General features: G+C 45.8%; 1 protein-coding gene across 4 annotated transcripts in view; it reads left to right on the top strand.

Annotated features, from left to right (window-relative positions):
• ALOX5 (arachidonate 5-lipoxygenase) overlaps positions 1-21,469 on the top strand; it is a 54,633-nt gene that overhangs the window by 19,149 nt on the left and 14,015 nt on the right. For all 4 annotated transcript variants that reach the window (XM_029245547.1, XM_029245546.1, XM_029245548.1 and 1 more), the window contains exons 4-6: positions 9,726-9,848; positions 17,225-17,331; positions 19,310-19,482. In XM_029245547.1, the coding sequence (XP_029101380.1) occupies positions 9,726-9,848; positions 17,225-17,331; positions 19,310-19,482 (403 nt within the window). The remainder of the gene's footprint in view (positions 1-9,725; positions 9,849-17,224; positions 17,332-19,309; positions 19,483-21,469) is intronic.

Genomic DNA, 21,469 nt, shown 5'->3' with positions numbered 1-21,469 from the left:
CCGGGGCACAAACCCGTGTCCCCTTCATCGGCAGGCAGACTCTCAACCACTGCACCACGAGGGAAGCCCTCTTTTTTTTTTTTTTAAACCCAGTGTGTCCCAAGAGAATTTGACGTACGACTCTTAACATCGTGCAGAACGATTGCTCCATGCAGCACCCTTTGAGAAACACCCCTTCCCCAGGGAGAGGTGGATTCAGTGGTGTGTTGGTTTTACAGAGACGGGGCTCTGGCAGGGTCTAGGGAATGGGGCAGAAGGTTTTCTGGTGAGATAGTCTGCCCCTTTCTTAGATCTAATCATCGTTTCTTCCTCCTTCTACTCATCTGTCCTTTTCGGACCTCCTCCTCTGCTTCTGTTCAGGAAACACTGAACTTTGCACCGTCTGCATATTCTTATAGTTCCTCTTTCATATGAACTCACAAGCTTCCAGATTAGAGTTTGGAAGTAACAACTAAGAATAATCTCCAGTACGTCAAAAGCTGGCAAGTCCAGCTGGCTCTCGTCACTCAATCAGCCAGGCAGGGACATGGAGAATCCCACACAGGTCATAACCCAGCATCCATGTTCTCTCACTATGACTGCATATACCTGCGTGGTACACACACACACACACACACAGGCACACACACACACAGCAGAATGTGTTTTCATCTAATCTACATCATTTAATCTAATCATTCTGTGACTTGCTTTTTTTCCAGTGGTCATTCTGTTTTAAAGAGCAGCCAGTTGACACAGATAGGTGTCATCCATTCATTTTAGCTTCTGTGTAGTGCACCACCATGTAAGTAAACCACTGTGTTCACCCACTTCCCTGCTGGGGGACGTGTGGGTGGTCTTTAATTTCTGGCTGTTGCAAGCCACACCACAATAAGCTTCCACATATGTCTTGTCTCCTGGTGCTCTCTTGAATGAGTTATTCTAGAGAACATCCCTAGGAGTAGACACCAAAGTTTGCAGACCACGTGTTAAGTTTTCTAAATATTGCCGACTGTTTTCCAAAGGGATTCTGCCAATTTTCACCCTAAGAGCTGTTCCTGAGTTGCTGTTTCCCTACATCACTGACCCACTTTGCACTTTGAGACATTTGCATCCTTCTCAATCTAATGTGTGTGCAATAGTATCTCATTGTTTCCCTTGTCCTTAAACTGCCACATATTTCTTGCTTTATGTGAAGGTACCATAACTTATTCAACCATTCTCCTATTCATGGACATTCAGCTTGTTTTCCATTTGTATATTGATTTGGTTTCAGTGCCTGATGAACATAGATGCAAAAATCCTCAACAAAATACTAGAAAACAGAATCCAACAGCACATGAAAAGGATCACACACCAAGATCAGGTGGGGTTTATCCCAGGAATGCAAGGATTCTTCAATATACGCAAATCAATCAATGTGATAAACCATATTAACAAATTGAAGGAGAAAAACCATATGATCATCTCAATAGATGCAGAAAAAGCTTTCAACAAAATTCAACACCCATTTATGATAAAAACGCTCCAGGAAGTAGACATAGAGGGAACTTTCCTCCACATAATAAAGGCCATATATGACAAACATCATTCTCAATGGTGAACATCATTCTCAATGGTGAAAAACTGAAACCATTTCCACTAAGATCAGGTACAAGACAAGGTTGCCCACTCTCACCACTGTTATTCAACAGAGTTTTGGAAGTTTTAGCCACAGCAATCAGAGAAGAAAAAGAAATAAAAGGAATCCAAATAACAAAAGAAGAAGCAAAACTGTCACTGTTTGCAGATGACATGATACTATACATAGAGGATCCTAAAGATGCTACCAGAAAACTACTAGAGCTAATCAGTGAATCTGGTAAAGTAGCAGGATACAAAATTAATGCACCGAAATCTCTTGCATTCCTATACACTAATGATGAAAAATCTGAAAGAGAAATTAAGGAAACACTCCCATTTACCACTGCAACAAAAAGAATAAAATATTTAGGAATAAACCTACCTAGGGAGACAAAAGACCTGTATGCAGAAAATTATAAGACACTGATGAAAGAAATTAAAGATGATACAAACAGATGGGGAGATATACCGTGTTCTTGGATTGGAAGAATCAACATTGTGAAAATGCCTATACTACCCAAAGCAATCTACAGAGTCAGTGCAATCACATCAAACTACCAAAGGCATTTTTCACAGAACTAGAACAAAAAATTTCACAATTTGTATGGAAACACAAAAGACACTGAATAGCTAAAGCAATCTTGAGAAAGAAAAATGGAGCTGGAGGAATCATGCTCCCTGAATTTAGACTATATTACAAAGCTACAATATTCAAGACAGTATGGTGCTGGCACAAAAACAGAAATATAGATCAATGGAACAGGATAGAAAGCCCAGAGTTAAACCCACACATATGGTCACCTTATCTTTGATAAAGGAGACAAGAATATACAATTCTTCAATTGTATACAATACAATTCAGCCTCTTCAATAAGTGGTGCTGGGAAAACTGGGTAGCTAATGTAAAAGAATGAAATTAGAACACTCCCTAACACTATACACAAAAATAAACTCAAAATGGATTAAAGACCTAAACATAAGGCCAGACACTATAAAACTCTTAGAGGAAAACATAGAACACTGTATGACATAAATCACAGCAAGATCCTTTTTGACCCACCTCCCAGAGAAATGGAAATAAAAACAAAAACAAATGGGACCTGTGAAACTTAAAAGCATTTGCACAGCAAGGGAAACCATAAACAAGATGAAAAGACAACCCTCAGAATGGGAGAAAATATTTGCAAATGAAGCAACTGACAAAGGATTAATCTGCAAAATATACAAGCAGCTCATGCAGCTCAATATCAAAAAAACAAACAACCCAATCCAAAAATGGGCAGAAGACCTAAATAGACATTTCTCCAAAGAAGATATACAGATTGCCAACAAACACATGAAAGAATGCTCAGCATCATTAATCATTAGAGAAGTGCAAATCAAAACTACAATGAGTTATCACCTCACACCAGTCAGAATGACCATCATCAAAAAATCTAGAAACAATAAATGCTGGAGAGGGTGTGGAGAAAAGGGAACCCTCTTGCACTGTTGGTGGGAATGTAAATTGATACAGCCACTATGGAGAACAGTATGGAGGTTCCTTAAAAAACTACAAATAGAACTACCATATGACCCAGCAATCCCACTACTGGGCATATACCCTGAGAAAACCATAATTCAAAAAGAGTCATGTACCACAATGTTCATTGCAGCTCTATTTAACAATAGCACATGGAAGCAACCTAAGTGTCCATCGACAGATGAATGGATAAAGAAGATGTGGCACATATATACAATGGAATATTACTCAGCCATAGAAAGAAATGAAATTGAGTTATTTGTAGTGAGGTGGATGGACCTAGAGACTGTCATACAGAATGAAGTAAGTCAGAAAGAGAAAAACAAATACTGTATGCTAACACATATATATGGAATCTAAAAAATATAAAAAATGGTTCTGAAGAACCTAGGGGCAGGACAAGAATAAAGACGCAGATGTAGAGAATGGAGTTGAGGAAATGGGGAGGGGGAAGGGTAAGCTGGGATGAAGTGAGAGAGTGGCATGGACATATTTACACCAAATGTAAAATAGATAGCTAGTGGGAAGCAGCTGCATAGCACAGGGAGATCAGCTTGGTGCTTTGTGTCCACCTAGAGGGGTGGGATAGGGAGGGTGAGAGGGAGGGAGACGTAAGAGGGAAGAGATATGGGGATATATGTATATGTATAGCTGGTTCACTTTGTTATAAAGCAGAAACTAACACACCATTGTAAAGCAATTATACTCCAATAAAGATGTTTCAAAAAAAAAAAAGAATGACCAAATTCCCTTCCCAAAACTTTACAGTAATTTTCAATCCCACCAAAAGTATGTAAAAATATACTATTGCCCATACGTTCACTAATACCTGATAACATCAATCTTTTAAATTTTTAACAATCCAGGAATCCTTAAGTAAGAGCCGCTGCTGTCTTTATCTGCATACCCCTGACCAATGATGACTTTAGCCTCTGCATTTCCTATTTATGTGCTTTATTTTCCTGTGGGTTTATTATTAATCTAAAGCAGCTCTTTATATATTAAGATTGTATCCCTTTGTTATATGTATAGTGTGTATCTGTCTTCAGTTGCTTTTGTCACAGGTTTTAGCTTTTTACTTTCTTAATATATATATTCTTTTTCTTTGTAACTTTTGGGTTTCCTGCTTTGCTTAAGAAGGCCCTCCCCACCCCAGTGTTACATAAATTCTCATAGTTTTGTCTAATATTTTTATAATTTTATTTTTAACTTTAGGCTTTTAATTCATCGGCTATGTATTTTTATACATGATGTGAAGTGGGGGTCAAATGTCCCTGGTATCATTTATTACATAATGTTTCTTCCTGCTGCTTTGGGATGACACTCACAGCGCATGGAGCTGGCGTGGTGACCCCGTGCATGGGCTCTGCAGCCGGTGTTGGGCTCAGCAGCCGGTGTTGGGCTCAGCTCCCACTTAACTGCCACACTCTGTCCTGTAAAAGTTGTGTAACCTCTTTGTGCCTCAATTCCCCCATCTGTAAAATGAGGGAAATAATAGTACCACTTCCTAGGGATTTTGGAAAGACTTAAATAGGTTACACCATGAAAACACACAGACTAGTATTTGACACATAAAAAGCACTGGATAAATATTAGCTAGTTTTGTATTATATCCACATATTTTCTTGGGTCTGTTTTTCTACTCCATGGCCCAGTGCCATCTTTTGGTTGCCAGAACTTTCTAATAAATGTGAATAGGCGTTATGTTATCTTAGTGTTCTTTTTAAAGTTTTTCATGATGAGAATCGCTTTGAATGACACGTGTGTCCTGTAGTGGCATTTTAATAATGTTGCATCTTTCCACCCATTTAGATCTTGTGTGATGTCCTTCAATAGAATTTCTACTTTTTCTTCATGAAGTTCTTTCACCTTTCTGGTCACTTTATACCAAGGGAAACTAGCTTTTGCCATTCTAAGTAGGGTGTTTTTCCGTTTGCCAATGAATATTGCTGGGATAAAGATAATTACTCATTATTTAATATTTACTTTGTATTGACACCTTACTAAACTATTTTATTGTCTCCTTTTTTTAAAAATAAATTTATTTGTTTTTTTATTTATGGCTGTGTTGGGTCTTGGTTGCTGCGCACGGGCTTCTCTTGTTGCAGAGCACGGGCTGTAGGCGCACAGGCTTCAGTAGTTGTGGCACGCGGGCTCTAGAGCGTAGGCTCAGTAGTTGTGGTGCACGGGCCCAGCTGCTCCGCGGCATGTGGGATCCTCCCAGACCAGGGCTCGAACCCATGTCCCCTGCATTAGCAGGCGGATTCCAAACCACCGCGCCACCAGGGAAGTCCAATATTGTCTCTATTTTTAAGTGAGTCTTTTTAATTGCCCAGTTATTTGATCGTATTATGTAAATGATGATACTTTTGTCTCTTAGTTTACATTATTACATCACTGATAATTTTTTCTTATTGCCAAAACAAAGTAACAGTAGCAAGGATGAACATCCTTTCTGGGTCTTGATTTTTGAGAAAATGCCTTTGATATTTTTATTTGTTCAATATATTTGCTATTGTTTTCTAATAAACACTCTTTACTATATTTAGGAACTTCTTGGTTCATTCTAATGTCATTTTTGTTTGGCTGAACTTGTTCAATTAATATATGAAAGGGTGGGTAATATATGCAGGTAATATAATGTCTGAGTCCATACTTGATATAAGAGGCTTAAATGATTATCTAAAAAAGTCTGTAAACACCTTACACTATCTCCTCGTTTTCAGTAATGGCAAATGAGAAACCTAGTGATAGTTTCATTATTTTCCTTTTCCCAGAAGCTTGTGAGTTTGTGGAACCATCTCTCCTCTCTCTCTTTCCCTTTCTCAATCCCCTCTCCGTCTCCACAGCATTCTCCTCTTTGACATTTTACAATTTAATCAGTATATATCTAGGAATGTCTTTTTTTTTTTTTTTTGGCGGTATGCGGGCCTCTCACTGTTGTGGCCTCCCCCGTTGCGGAGCACAGGCTCCAGACACGCAGGCTCATCGGCCATGGCTTATGGGCCCAGCCGCTCCAAGGCATGTGGGATCTTCCCAGACCGGAGCACAAACCCATGTCCCCCGCAGCGGCAGACGGACTCTCAACCACTGCGCCACCAGGGAAGCCCTAGGAATGTCTTTTTTTTTCCTTTCTTTTTTTTCTGCCTAGGATTTACTCAGAAAATTGAGGTCCCTTCAGCTTAAGGAAGTTTTTCTCCTATTTCTTTGGTTTTTACTTCTCCATGTATCCCTATCTCTCCTCTGGAACTCTCTCTGCACATCAAATCTTCTATATCTGGTTTTCATGACTCCTATGTTTTCTTCCATGACTTCCACTTCTTTGTGTATTTGTGTTACATTTCCTTACATTTCCTTCCATTTGTCACAGAGCAGTGTCTGGCACATAACAGGCACTCAATAATTGGTTACTGAATGAACAGATTTTGTCTTCCAGGAGACCAATCAGATCTCACAGTGACTATTACTCTTTTTTTCCATTTTTCTATGAAATATTCAATTCCGAAATCATGTTTTGTGGTTGCAGAATGTCTTTTTAGATTCTAATTGCATCTCCTTAAGAATTCTCTCTCTCTCTCTCTCTTTTTAAAATTAAATGTCTTTTCTGCTTCTTCCTTCCTTCCTTCTGCCTGGTTGTTCAATTTGGTCTTTCCAATGGAGTATGATTTTTTTCTTTGCCTATTTATCTGTGGGTATGAAGGCCTTTGGCTCCTATGCACATCAGCCTGTCAGGCCTCTCAGGCAACAGTGCCTGCAGTGGAAGGAACATAGGTGTTGGTTTCAGGTGCTAGTAGTAAACTAGCTGGCAAACTGTGCTGTCTCCATGCAGTGAGAGGCCGTTGTCTCCTGACCTCCTGAGGTGGGGCACTTTGGAGGCTGGGGGTCAGCAGGAAGGTGGGGTCTTGAGGAAATGTGCTCCAAGTAAACTCTACCCTTAAGAAAATGTGACTGTATTTGCTGGCCCGTCTCTTCTCATTGGGTTCAGTGCTTCCATACTGAAGAAATCCAGCTCTACTCAGCTCTTCAAATTAATTAGAGCCCTACTTCCCAGTGGCTAGGAAAAGATGGTTAGGAATATTTAAATTGATTTGACCGACAGTAATTAAGTAATCGACAGTTAATACCAGTGGGGCTACCAGATGACTGCCTCAATTTTACACATATATTGGAGATACCTTAAATCATTCTCTGAAACAAAGGGAAAAAAGTCAATAAATCAGTTGACGTTCGTGCATTCATCCACATTTTTACCCTGGTTAATGTCAATCCAGCATTGGTGTTAATACAGACAACAAAAATAGAAGGTTTTTTTAATGTCGAGGAAAAGAGAACGTTGTTAGTAAACTAACAGCGAGAAATGTAGGTTCTATACAACAGAAAACGCTTTTCAAAATGCATTTTGAGTGATCATATGAGTGATCATATCCAGTTCCTGTTCACCTCTAACGATACTAATGAGAGGCTTACTGGGCCAACAGGATACCTCAAAAAACATTGTGGAATTTTTGTGACAATAAAAGTACAAGATGATATTAAAGGGCCTTAAGACTTTTAAAAAATAATTATTAGAGTATAGTTGCTTTACAATGTTGTGTTAGTTTCAGGTGTACAGCAAAGTGAATCAGTTACACATATACCTATACCCACTCCTTTTTTTTTAGATTCTTTTCCCAAATAGGCCAGTACAGAGTACTGAGTAGAGTTCCCTGTGCTATACAGCAGGTTCTTATTAGTTATATATTTTATATATAATAGTGTGTACATGTCGATCCCAATCTCCCAACTTATCCCTCCCCCCATCCCCTGGTAACCATAAGTTTGTTTTCTATATCCGTGACTCTACTTCTGTTTGTAAATAAGTTCATTTGTACCCTTTTTTTTAGATTCCACATATAAGCGCCATCATATGTTATTTGTCTTTTTGTGTCTGACTTATTCACTCAGTGTGACAATCTCTAGGTCCATCCATATTGCTGCAAATGTCACTATTTTGTTCTTTTTATGGCTGAGTAATATTCCATTGCATGTATGGACCACATCTTCTTCATCCATTCCTCTGTTGTTGGACATTCAGGTTGCTTCCATGTCTTAAGACTTTTTAACGACCTGAACTCTCAGTGTTTTACTTCCCTCTTATAAGAGAGATTAGATTAAAAAGGAATACAGGCTTCCCTGGTGGTGCAGTGGTTGAGAGTCCGCCTGCCGATGCAGGGGACACGGGTTCGTGCCCCGGTCCGAGAAGATCCCACATTCCGCGGAGCGGCTGGGCCCGTGAGCCATGGCCGCTGAGCCTGCGCGTCCGGAGCCTGTGCTCCGCGATGGGAGAGGCCACAACAGTGAGAGGCCCGCGTACCGCAAAAAAGGAATACAAATGGAAAAGCTGAAATCCCAGAATGTAAATTTTGGTTTTTAAACAAATGTAAGATCATTTAAATAAATAAAAGATTATTCTCCCCACCCTAAAAGAAACTAACAGATTTTTGGTTTGGTTTGGTTTGGTTTTTCAATAAACAAAAAGAAAAGTAAAATTTTAAAAAACAAACTTAAATGCCCAATGCTACAGGATAAATTTTAAGGACACCAGGCTCTAAAAATTTTGGCGGGGTAGAGTGCACAGCCTGTCTTTGAGGGGAGCTGGGGTTTTTTTTGTTTTTTTTAAATTTATCTATTTTATTTATTTATTTTTGGCTGCATTGGGTCTTCTTTGCTGTGTGCGGGCTTTCTCTACTTGCGGCAAGCGGGGGCTACTCTTCTTTGTGGTGCTCGGGCTTCTCCATTGCGGTGGCTTCTCTTGTTGCAGAGCACAGACTCTAGGCACGCGGGCTTCAGTAGTTGTGACACGTGGGCTCAGTAGTTGTGTCTCGCGGACTCTAGAGAGCAGGCTCAGTAGTTGTGGTGCACGGGCTTAGTTGCTCTGAGGCATGTGGGATCTTCCCGGACCAGAGCTCGAACCCGTGTCCCCTGCATTGGCAGGCGGATTCTTAACCGCTGTGCCACCAGGGAAGTCCCGGGGAGCTGTTTTGATTATAACAATCTCTGAACCTGCTATTGGCATCAGTCTGTGACTGGAGGTCCTCACCCAACCTCCCTGCTGACTCATGCCCCCTTTGGGAAGGCATGACCACTGTCCCCTTTCCCTCGACCACCACACACAATACAGGGGTGATGACCAAGCTGGTAGGATGTTGGATGTCTAGGTCAAGTGTGATGGGGCAACCTTAACCACTTCCACCTCCAGGGACCAGCAAGGCAGCTCTGTGCTGGGGAGACATCGCCCTTGAATGTCACCTCAAATAAATGAGGTCTTCTGATGCTCTCTGTACACACTGGTATGCACCTACCACTCACCACCCCTGTGCTGTAAGCCCAGCTTCAGGTTTAGGGAACCTCTGGCTTCCCACTGTGAGACTCAGGGCACAGCAAGGTGGGGGGACACCAGACCTTGGGAGGCATCCCAGTACCTCGCCAGGCACACGCTCAGCTAAAGCATGGTGACCTTATGGGCACATCCTCAGACCACACAGGCAGCCTTCAGCCTGAGGGGCCAGCCCAAAAGCCAGACATTTAACCCAGTTTTCTTCTCCTTCCTTTTCACACTCAGATGGATGGAGTGGAACCCTGGCTTCCCCTTGAGTATCGATGCCAAATGCCACAAGGATTTACCCAGAGATATCCAGTTCGATAGTGAGAAGGGAGTAGACTTTGTTCTGAACTACTCTAAAGCGTAAGTGTTCAAGAACTCGAGGATGCTGGGCAGCCCTCCAGCGGCTGGGGCCGGAGATGGAACCCTCATTCCTCCCCTTGTGGTGGGCTTGGGCTGGGGGATCAGCTCAGCAGAGCAACTCTTCCCAAATCGTTTGATTATATCTCGGCAATAGCATGGATCCTTAATGCACAGTCAAATCACAGGGAAACCTGTATCTAAACAAATTTACAGACTGTAGGACTCCAGACACCAAACAGCTGTTTTCAGCCCGGAGTGGAGGTCTTTACTTGGAGTGCCCCATCCCCATCCACAGCTCATCTCCCCTTGGGCTAGTTCAAGGGTAAACAGTGTCCAGGATGTCACCCAGCTGGTAGGGCATTGCAGTAATAATGACCAACATGCCTGTGCTGATCACTTACATGCATCCCCGTTCGTCTTTCACTACAACCCCACGAGGCAGGCACAGATCTTATCCCCATTCTGCAGTTGAGGAATATGTGGAATAAGGAAGTACAATACCTTGCCCAGTAGCCCCTGCTAATTAACGGCAGAGATCCGAGTTCTGTGCTCCTTCTTGGTGGCTGAATTATTACACGGTTTTCAAAGACTCCCTGGGTGCTCATCACCAACATGGAGCCCCAGCCCTACCTCAGGGCTAGTGGAGGGGCATTTGAATCTGTACTCTGATACTTTAGGGAATTCTCACAATCATGCAAATTTGGAAAACCCTAAATCTGTGGTCATGCAACCTGACCAAGCCTTGGACGGCCCTGAGGAGATTCAGCACCTCCCGGTGCCCAGCACCCCCTACCACCAGGGTGAGAGTCTCCCAGGGTGGGCCCTGGCCTTGGGTTGGCATAACCAGGAGGCAGACAGGTAGAGAAGCACTAACCCAGTTAGCTTCTGTGGTAGCATTTGCTTAGCTGCATAGCTGCTCCACTCAAGAAGTTGCCTCATTTGGTCGAACTTCTATAAAGAAAGGGTGGGAGGCCACACACTCAGGCCTTCCTCTTTGGGGCATTTGAGAAAAAGCACGCACACACGCACACGCACACACACACACACACACACACACAGGCTCACTGTCAGACTCCGCAGGGAATCCCCCCACATCACAGGGACTGGGATGCATTTGTCTCCCTGAGGCTGCATCTCCATGGGAGGGAGGAAGTAATAAGGGCCTGACGCTTAATAAGCCTCTACTAAGTGCCAGGCTGTAGGTGTGGGTGCTTTCTGTATAGAATCGTCTGTTTTAACCTTCACAGCAACCCCAGGAAATAGGTACTGTTTTTTAACCATCTCCAGGTAAGTAAACTGAGGCTCTGCCAGGTCCAGGTCAAGGAATTTGCCTAAGGTCATTTCGGCAGGAATTGGCAAAACCAGGATTTGAATCCAGGTCTATTGGGGTTCAAAACTGGGGATTTTCTTCCCTGCTACTATTGAGATCAAATGGAGGGTAAAATTAAAACCAAACCACTAGATTAGTAATGCAGCAGTACCCAACATCTGGCTCCCTGGAAACATCAGGGCAATCGTATGTCTCATTTCCTACCCAGGGGTTAGCATTATTGAGTCAAAGTCATGTGGCTTTAGGAGAGCAGAGTCCAGACCAGGATGATACAACAAGGACAGAAGGCCCTTGTAAAAGGGGCAGTTTGGAGAGAAAACGATAATGCTAGAGAGGCAGCAAGGTCAGAGGAGATGATACTGCTTTGGGGGGTAGTGCCACCTCTGCTTAGTAATGGTGGGGGAGTGGATGGATGGATGGATGGATGGATGGATGGTTGGTGAGTGGAGGGATGGATAGTGGATGGTGGATGGAGGGATGGTGGAGTGAAAGCCAGGCTGTGCCTTTCTTATGTCTGCTCAGTGTTCCTTAGGTCATTGTCATCTTTTACCTCAGGATCCCAGCACAGCAGCTGCCACAGGATAGGTGCTCAGTAAACCCTTTCAAAATGAATTGAGTGTGGCCTTTGTGGCCACCTCACAGGCCCTCACTTCACACACACACACACACACACACACACACACACAATCACACACTTACCTTTTCCTTCTCACGTATCCCCATCATAGCCAACAGCATCCTAGATCAGTGGTTCTCAGTCCTGACTGTGCATTTAATATTAAGACTCCGTGCCACCTCACTGCAGCCAGGCTGTTAAGCCAGCATTTGCAGCGCAGGCATGAGTATATTTTAAAAGCTCCTTGGGGGATTCTAATGTGCAACCAGGATTGAAACCACTGGCCTTGATGCCTCCCTTGGCCTCATCCTCCATCCAGGTGAATGTGGGATCGTGTCCATCCCCTGGGTCTCAGTGTGCATGTCCTCCTTTCTCAGCTCCGCCATGTCTCCCCAGAATGTTCAGGAACATTCTTCTACCTGCTTCCCCAGGCTCCATCCCACACAGAAATTGGAAGTTCATTCTCAAGTACATGTATAGTTTGTTGGAGACTCCTTCTACAAAGCAAATATAATTCTTTGACTCTCCTACCTAAAATCCTTCAGTGATTACCCCAACCACAGGGGTCTCTGCCCAGCCTTCTCTCTTGCCCCCAGATGCACAGGACACCCCAGCCATGTGTGTCCAGAGCTGGGGGTCTTCGTGTCCCCTCGTCTTTGCCTCTCTGTTTTCTCTGCCTCAAATGCCCTTTTTCCCTTCTTTGCCTGGCCAAGTCCAACTCATCATTTTTCAGGACTGGAATAAGGTGCCCCTTCTCCCAGAAGCTCCTAGAAGCCCCAGGTCTGAGGGAGGCTTCCTCCCCTGTGCTCCCCAGTATGGGCCACACAGGCCACCATCTCTCCAGCAATACCATAGCCCATCTTTCTCTACCTCTTCCATGTTACTTGGCCCCTTGAGCTGCAAACTATTTGGCAGGACCAGAGCAAAGAAATCCCGAGATGGGCCCTCAGCCCCACCTGGCACAGCCCAGCTGGGGTGGTCAGCCGAGCACCAGCTCTGTTGGCACAGTGAACCAAGGACCATGAGGTCCTAAGAAGCAGAGAGGAGACACAGCCTCTGCATTTGAGGAGGATGAGTCAAGGGGACTGGGCCTCAGGGAAGCAGGTCAGAGGGACCCCACCCCGGGAGATGAGGGATTCATGGGAGAGGGCTCTGGGCCAGTGGAAGGTGAGCCTAAGGAAGCTGGTGAACTTCTTTGAGACTTGGTGTCTTCATCTAAAAAATGAGACCATAGCTCCCACTCCAGGCTGTTGTGAGAATATTAAGGAACCCCATATGTCAACCCTGCACAGAGAAGGTTCTCCCTAAAGACAGCATTAGTCTTCATTCATTCCCAGTAATGAGGTCAGGCCAGCCAGGACCCACTTCTCCAGCCTCACCTGCTGAGCACTTGCTCCCTCAGATCGACCTCTGCCCTCAAGGGCTCATAGAGGGACCCTTCCTCTGTTTGGTGTTATCTCATTATGGGGTCCAGGAAGGCTTCACAGCAGGACACCTAGCCTGGCCTTGCAGCTAACCAGACGGTTGGGAGCCTGGAGAAGCAGGACTCGGATGCTCTGGCAGAGGGAGCATCACATGTAAAGGTTGGGTGTGGCTGGGCCTACTCACAGAACCACGTGGGTGGTGAAATTTCATGTTGTTGTCAAAGGAGGAGCAGCTTATCTGTTTAATCACCACTCACCGTTTGCAGCCTGGAGCTTTGATTGCAGGAGGTTGGCGGGACTGGTAAGGGAATGTTCTCTTCAAAGGAAATTGAGGAAGAGAGCTTCCTTCCCAGTAGAGAACAGTGCAGAAATGTTACTGAGTTCGGGAGAGGTGACCAGACCAGGGTGCTTGGGTCCTCACCCACCAGACATTTCTCATCAGATGAGATCGGAGTGGGGGGGGGGCAGCTCCTTGGAGGGGCATCCTTCTCCTTGGGTTCTGGATTTGCAGTGTTGGATGAGAAACAGGGAGAGGTGAGGGAAATCAGAGCCACATTGCAGAAGGTAGACCTGGCAGCCTTTGAGGGTCAGATGAGCGAGCCCAGCAGTGGAGAAAAACAAAGACAGGGAACGGGAGAGTAGGGAGGACTTCGGGATGTGGTGTGGATGTCCCAGGATCCAGTTGAAATTCAGGTCAAAATGGGGAGAGGCCGAGGGGAGAACCCAAGGCACCCTTGACACTGTACATCTGGCTTATAGGCAGAGTGGGGTGGTCTTCAGAAAGGAAAGCTGGACAAGAAGTGGTGAAGAGGAACATGAGTGCAGTCAGGGGGCATGTTGACGTTCAGAGCCCTGTCCGGCCTCCGATAGTGAGGCCAAGGGTAGAGTGGGATGGGTAGGCCCGGGGCTAAGCAGAGAGGCTTCAGGGAGAATTGAGGCCAAGCAAGGTTGAGAGCCCTGCAAGGGACGGGGGAGAGGGGGTCAAGGGCCAGATAGAGGCTTTGTTTGGGGACAGGGAGAAGAGTGTGGTCCGAAGGCAATAAGTCTTCCCACCCCTGCTCCAGCCCCACAGACCAGTCACCCACTGCTTGTGTGAAGTCAGACGAAATTACATGTATGGTAGCTCTTTGAAAGGAGCTGGTGGCATAGAGAAGGAAAGAGCGGGCCCCAAGATGAAGAGCAGGAAGCTAGAGAGAAAAGATGGGCTTCCTTGCCCATGGTGAGGGCTGGGGTGAGGCCCTCTGAGGCTGGGTGAGAGCGAGAGAGGAAGAGATGATGGCACGGGAGCAGGGAAGCCGAGGGAGCTTGTTCTCTTGACTTTGGAAGCCAAAGCCAGGAGTTTTGCGGGAAGAAGTCCCCACACCCTCCTACTGTCACCCCAGCTCAGAAACAAGTTGGCTCCACATCACCAAAGCACTCAGAAAATAGGATTCTCCCCTTTAACTTCACGAATGCTACCCAAATCCTTGGATCTCCTTGGTAATTGTTAAAGTCGTCTCCTCCTTGTTCTAACTGATCCCTGTATGTCTGTATATCAACCCTATTTACCTATGCTGAATTCTGTTACAGTATCAGAGATGTGTCCCACTGGAAAATAAATTTGTTGGGGAAAATGTAGGGGGAAAAAAATTCCCACCTAAAAGTTAGACCTGGAAATTTTTACTTATATTTGCTAAAGTAGCAGTTTTTTGTTAAAAATGGATCATAAAATAAAGGTATAAGTTAACACAAATCATAAAGTAATGTTTCCTTTAAAAAGGGTTTGCTTTATAGTTAAATTAATTTGGAAAACATTGCAACCTCTCCAGCAATGGTTCTCAAGTTATAGGTTGCATCAGAATCCCCTGGAGGGCCTGTTAAAATCTGGACTTAGAGACCCACCCCTAGAGTTTCTGATTAGGGAAGGCTGAGGTGGGGCCTGAGAATCTGCATTTCTAATGCCATCCTGGGGGTGCTGATGCTGCTGGCCCACCAACCACACTCGGGGTAGCAAGGTTATACTTTGCTTTCCTGGGGGAAAAAAACCTATTAATCTATTCAAAGTATAGCAACAAATATCAACTCATCTCTAATTACCCTTTAAAAGCAAAAGGTCACCTTATTTAGAGCCTGGAGAGCAGCGATTGTTTCTGACTCTAGCTGCGCCATCTTGGGAGAGTTATTTAAGTTTTTTTGACCCATTTCCTTCCTATAAAATGAGGCTGGTGCTGCCTAACTGCTAGAATTGTTATGAGATTTAAACGAACTCATGTAGGCAGTGCCGCTGCAGTGCGGTCTAGCACAGTGTAAACCTAGTATCTAGTATCTCCATTCTGGATGCTTGGGAGGACTTTGTCCTCATTCCTGAGCCCAAGGAAGGAGACTGGCCAGGGAGCTACCTTCTCAGGCTCTGTTACTGCCTGTTTGCTGGCTCTTCTGGGCTTCTTCCATCCCCACGGGAGCTGGCCCAGAGAAGGCTACCTGCTGCTTGTCCTTTGACAAATGCAAATTGAGCTCCTGGGGATGGGGGCCTGAGATGAATCAAAAGTGGTCCCTTGGTCCCAGCTCCAAGAAGCTTACAGTCTAGTGGAGACCAAGCTATGGACAGCTCATCATGATAGTATGTGGTAGATATTCCTTTGGAAAAGAGCACTGGGAAAACTTGAGGCAGGGAGGAAGCTCTGAGGAGGCAGCATCAGAAAAAAGCTTTCTAAGAGAGAAGCCCAACCTGGGTCTTGAAGGATGCGTAGGAGTTCACCACGCTGATTGGAGGAGTGGAGGGGATGGCTTTCAGGGCGGTGAGAACTCCGTGATCCAGGAGGACCAGAGTGGGGGCCTGTGTAGGGAAGTGGAGCTGAGGCTGCCAACGCAGAGAGTTGGGCAAGGATCCCAGCCTTTACTGGGCGGGGCGGGCGGTGCAGGACCATGGGGGTTTGAAGCAGGGATGAAGTCCATGGGGGTCAGCATTTTAGTGTCAAGGAAAAAGTGGTTGGTTGTCAGATGCTTCAGCGAGATCAGGGGAGTTTAGAGCTGACTCTTTAGATACAGCCACTAGGATATGACACACAGTGCCCTGGGTGAGAGCACTTAAGGAGGGCAGAGAGGAGAGGAAGTAAAGAGGAGCCAGACGCAAAGATTCTTAGGTGAACTGAGTGTGAAGGAAGAAAGGGATGAATGAATTAAGCAGAAGGACCCCAGGAGGGAGAGGGCAAAGTTCTGTGCCGTAGCCTGGATTGTGAACTTGTCCACTGGTCCCTCCAGAACACCACAGTTTAAGGCTGCAGACGTTAATATTAACAGTAAGTGATAATCATGGTACTAGTCGCTAATATTTGTTGAACTCATTTTACAAATCAATGCTTTCTATATATCATGTCAGCCCTGTGAGGCAGGGACAGTTATTGTACCCGTTTCATGGATGAGGAAACTGAGGCACAGAAGGTTAGGGAATTGCCCAAGGCCATATGGCTGGGAAGAGATGGAGCTGGGATCTTCGGCCAGGCCCTTAACACTCTGTGCTGACCTGCATCCATCTCAGCTGCCCTCTCTGGCCTTGCATATGGACCCCTCAGCACCAGGCAAAGAGCCAAGGTTAGGCAGAAAGTAAACGAGGGTTAAATTCCACTAAACTGCTTATCCCCCCAAATCCACGAGACTCGGGAGAGCAGCTACATAGGAGATAACGGTGCTCTGTCCCTGGAAGCTTGCATCAATTTGGGGCAGCAAAAAGTTTGATGAATGAATGAATGAAGGCACAGACCAGAGCCCGTGTGAATGGGAAGAGAGCACTGTAGACTGCTGTCGAGGACAGGCGACTGGTCTCTTTCTTAGGGGAAATGCAGAAGGAAGAGCATGGGCATGGGTGCCAGTTTCTGTCCTGGTTTCCACAAGGCCAATCAGCTGCCCCCTTGGAGCTGCCCTGGGTTCAAGTCCCCTGGAGGCCCCATGAGACCAGGGTGCGGAGGGGCTTGGCAGGGGGCAGGTGAGGCCAGAGCGTGCAGGGGCGCCGCCGTGTCTCGGTCTGCAGGATGGAGAACCTGTTCATCAACCGCTTCATGCACATGTTCCAGTCTTCCTGGAGCGACTTTGCTGACTTTGAGAAAATCTTCCTCAGGATCAGCAACACTATTTCTGGTGAGTGTGCTTTGGGGGCTCTTATGGTGCTGGGGAGCCTTGCCTGGGTGTGGGAAAGGGCTGCTCCACCCACTCCAGCACTAAGCCTCCCTGTGCCTCAGGCCAGCACTGCCTGCACCCACACAGTACGCTCCACTGGGGATCACCCTCATGGCCAGAGGTTTCTCCTCCTTGGATGTCCAGTGTTGAGCACCCTCAACCTCATTTCACCATCGAAAGTCTCATAAATATCAACACTTTTTCTTTAAATAAATCAATCATTTATGATGCTTCTGAACAGAGAAAAGGCAGGAGTTAGCTTGTTTTTTAAGCATTTACGTGAAAGCAACAGTGGGTTCCTTTGGACTAGGATGTATTTGGTAGAACAGTAGCATCATCACTGACAGGGATGGCACAGGAAGGACCACACAGCAACAGAAAGATTAGGAGACATTAAGGAGACAAGCAAGGGGGGAAACTGCTTTCACAAACTCCTCCCCAGGGTGCCCCCCGCTCCCCTCCTTCTCCCTCATCCTAGGGCCCCTGCTTCCTGGGCACAAGGACCTGGGGTTTTTTTTTTTCCTTTTCTTTTTCTATAGGTACAGTGTTGTACAACAGACCTCTAGAACGTACTCATCTTAACTGAAACTTCACGCCATGGATTAGTAACTCCCCACAGCCCCTCCCTAGCAACCACCATCCTGTGCTGCTCTTTGATTCTGTTGAGCTGGACTCACTCAGATGCTTCATCTAAGTGGAACCATGCAGTGCTTGTCCTTCTGTGACTGGGTTATTTCACTTAGCATCATGTCCTCCAGGTTCACCCATGCTGTCACATATTGTGAATGCCCATCTTTTTTAAGGCTGAATAGTATTCCATTGTATGTATATACCACATTTTCTTTATTCATCCCTCTGTAGATGAGCATTTAGGTGGTTTCCACATCTTGGCTGTTACGAATTGTGCCGCAAGGAACATGAGGGTGCAGATATCTTTTCAAGATCCTGATTTCAATTCTTTGAGATAAATACCCAGAAGTGGGATTGCTGGATCATGTGGCAGTTCTATTTTTAACTTTTCGAGGAAACTCCACACTGTTTTCCATAGCAGCTGTGCATCCTGAATTCCCACCAACTGTGCACAAGGGCTCCAACTTCTCCATGGCCTCACCAACACTTGTCTTTTTTTTTTAATAATAGAATCCTGACAGGTGTGAGGTGCTATCTCACTGTGGTTTTGATTTGCATTTCACTGGTGACTAGTGATGTTGAGCATTCTTTCCTATACCTGCTGGCCATCTGTATGTCGTCTTCAGAGAAATGTCTGTTCAAATCCTTTGTCCAGGGCTTCCCTGGTGGTGCAGTGGTTGAGAGTCTGCCTGCCGATGCAGGGGACACGGGTTCGTGCTCCGGTCCGGGAAGATCCCACATGCCGCGGAGCGGCTGGGCCCGTGAGCCATGGCCGCTGAGCCTGCGCGTCCGGAGCCTGTGCTCCGCAACGGGAGAGGCCACAACAGTGAGAGGCCCACGTACCGAAAAATCAAACAAACAAAAAATCCTTTGTCCATTTTTTAATCGGGTTATTGGTGTTTTTGCTATTGAGTTGTAGGAGTTCCTTATATATTTGGAAGATTAAACTTTTATCAGATATATGGTTTGCACAGATTTTCTCCGATTCTGTAGGTTGTCTTTTCACTCTGTTGATTGTTTCCTTTGCTGTGCAGAAAGCTTTTTAGTTTGATGCAACCCCATTTGTCTATTTTTGTTTTTGTGCTTGAGAAAGGGGTTCCCCAGGAACCTTCTGAGCCACTAAGGGCCAGCTCAGGGAGGATGGGGTGGTGCCATGGCCTGACCTAGTGGTCAAGCAGTTGGGCATGGTGGGCTGTCCACTGAGTGCCTGGGAGAGGGGACCCGGCAAGGACTCTGGCCCTCCGCTAGCATCAGGAAGACCTCAGCCCGGCTCAGAACTCAGGCTGAGCTCCAATTCTCTCCTCCACAGAGCAGGTTATGAATCACTGGCAAGAAGACTTAATGTTTGGCTACCAGTTCCTGAACGGCTGCAACCCTGTGTTGATCCAGCGCTGCATGAAGCTGCCAGAGAATCTCCCGGTTACCACAGAGATGGTGGAGTGCAGCCTGGAGCGGCAGCTCACCTTGGAGCAGGAGGTTGAGGTAGAACCTGGTTGGCTGGAGACGGTGGCCCGGGCCAGAGGCTCAGCCAGGTCATACTCTGTTGGGCAGAAACCACTTCTTGCTGGCCATTGCTCGCTGGCCCCCAGGCTGCTACCTCCAGGCTCATCTGTCTGGCTGATGGCAAGATCGGCTGCCCTCAGTGAAGTGACCTCTTCCTTTTCCTGAGCATTTATGAAAACTGTCTTGTCCAGCATAGGTGGAGGAATTGAGAGGGATATTTCCCGGTGATGTGCAGGTCTTAGAGCATAATATCAATATTTTCAATATCAATATCATAATTAAAAGAGCTCCCCCTAACTAAGGGCCTGTTGTGGGCCAGGCATTGTGAGAGATGCTTTACACACAGGACCATCAATTGTTACCCACCTTGCAAAGGTAAAGAAACTGGAGAAAAAAGCAAGCCTTGCATCAAAAAAAAAAAAAAAAAAGGAGAAAACTGATGGAACTTTTGACTTCCTAATTAGAAGTGTTGGTCTTCTGCTTCTGTCCTCACCCTCTCCCCAGCCCTTCTCCTGGCCCTCGTCTGCAGGGTCAGCCCTCTCCAGTTCCAAGACTATTGTAGTCTTGAGACAGAAAGGGGTTCAAACCTCCTCCTCTGGTGGGACTCAGTGTCAGCCGCCTTCCATGCCAGGAGCTTGAGGCTCTGGGAACTGGCCTTAGTCTCCCATCTGTTGGCCCATTCCCACTAAAGCCAGGATGACCAGGCCTCCTGCCACCTGCCCCAGGTGTCTAGGCGGCCTTCTGCTGTTTCCAGTCACCCTGTCTTGCTTGCTCAGCTCACCATGGGGCCCCAGAAAGAGAGCGATGGTCAGTGCCGTCTATGGACAGACCTCCCAGCCCTCACACCCGCCCACCTGACTCTGGAGGGCCACCTGCCCAGCTGAAGTCCCCAGGCAGGGCTCCTGCCCCACCTGGTCATGTGGACAGGTGACAACCTGTCCCCACGTAGACAGGCACACACAGCAGTTCTCCCCTGTAGATTTAATTGCTGGACGTAGTAACATTGATTCAGTGCTGTTGGTTTCAAACTTCAAATCAGAGAATCACTGAACCTTAAAAGCCAGAGAATCCTAGAACTGGAAGGGACTGAGCAGCCATCTGTGCATCCAGCCACCCTGGCAGGGGGACAGCCTCCACTCAGGAGTCCTTGCCACCACAGTGGTCGTCTTTCCTTTGAGTTATGGTCTTGATGCTCAGCTGTGGTTTTGGTGGTGAAGCAATAATCCAAGAGCCACCATTGACTGGAGTCTTACACACACACCACGCATCTCTTACACATACATCGCTCCATCCCCTACAATATGGTTCTTAATTCCCACAGTCATTTCTGCTACTTCTCTTTGGCAGCATCTTATGATCTACATTAAGTTTGTGGCCTACTAAAACTCCAAAGTTTTTTTCTTTTAATCTTTACCTATGCAATTATTTTTTTGCAACATGAATAGAGAAATTCTACCCCTGTTGTTTTTGAGTCATCGCCACAGCTCTTCAAGAGTGTTTTAATTCTTAGACTTTATGTTAGGATTTTGTAGTTTCAAGTCAAAAAAATCATAAGAAATGCATTGGTTGAGGCAACAGCAAGAAGCAAAGCGAGGGGACTTCCCTGGTGGCACAGTGGATAAGACAATATGCTCCCAGTGCAGGGGGCCTGGGTTCGATCCCTGGTCAGGGAACTAGATCCCACGTGCATGTCGCAACCAAGAGTTCGCATGCCACAACTAAGGAGCCCACGTGCCGCAACTAAGACCTGGTGCAACCAAATAAATAATTTTTTAAAAAGAAGAAGCAAAGCGACTAGCTCAGGCATAGCTGGGTCCAAGGTTCAGATAATCCATTGGCATCATTTCTCCATTTCTCAATTCTCTGCCTCTGTTGGATTTTTTTTCTTAGGAAGGTGTCCTTTTGTGGAGGTAAAGATGACCACCAACAGCTTCAGACTTACCTTCCACCATTTTAGCAAACATTA

This window comes from Monodon monoceros, unplaced genomic scaffold (assembly GCF_005190385.1).
Source record: "Monodon monoceros isolate NGI ecotype Baffin Bay Population unplaced genomic scaffold, NGI_Narwhal_1 Super_Scaffold_4, whole genome shotgun sequence".
NCBI lineage: Eukaryota > Metazoa > Chordata > Mammalia > Artiodactyla > Monodontidae > Monodon > Monodon monoceros.
Note: the sequence above shows the minus strand (reverse complement) of the source record. Positions and strands in the feature narration are given on the sequence as shown.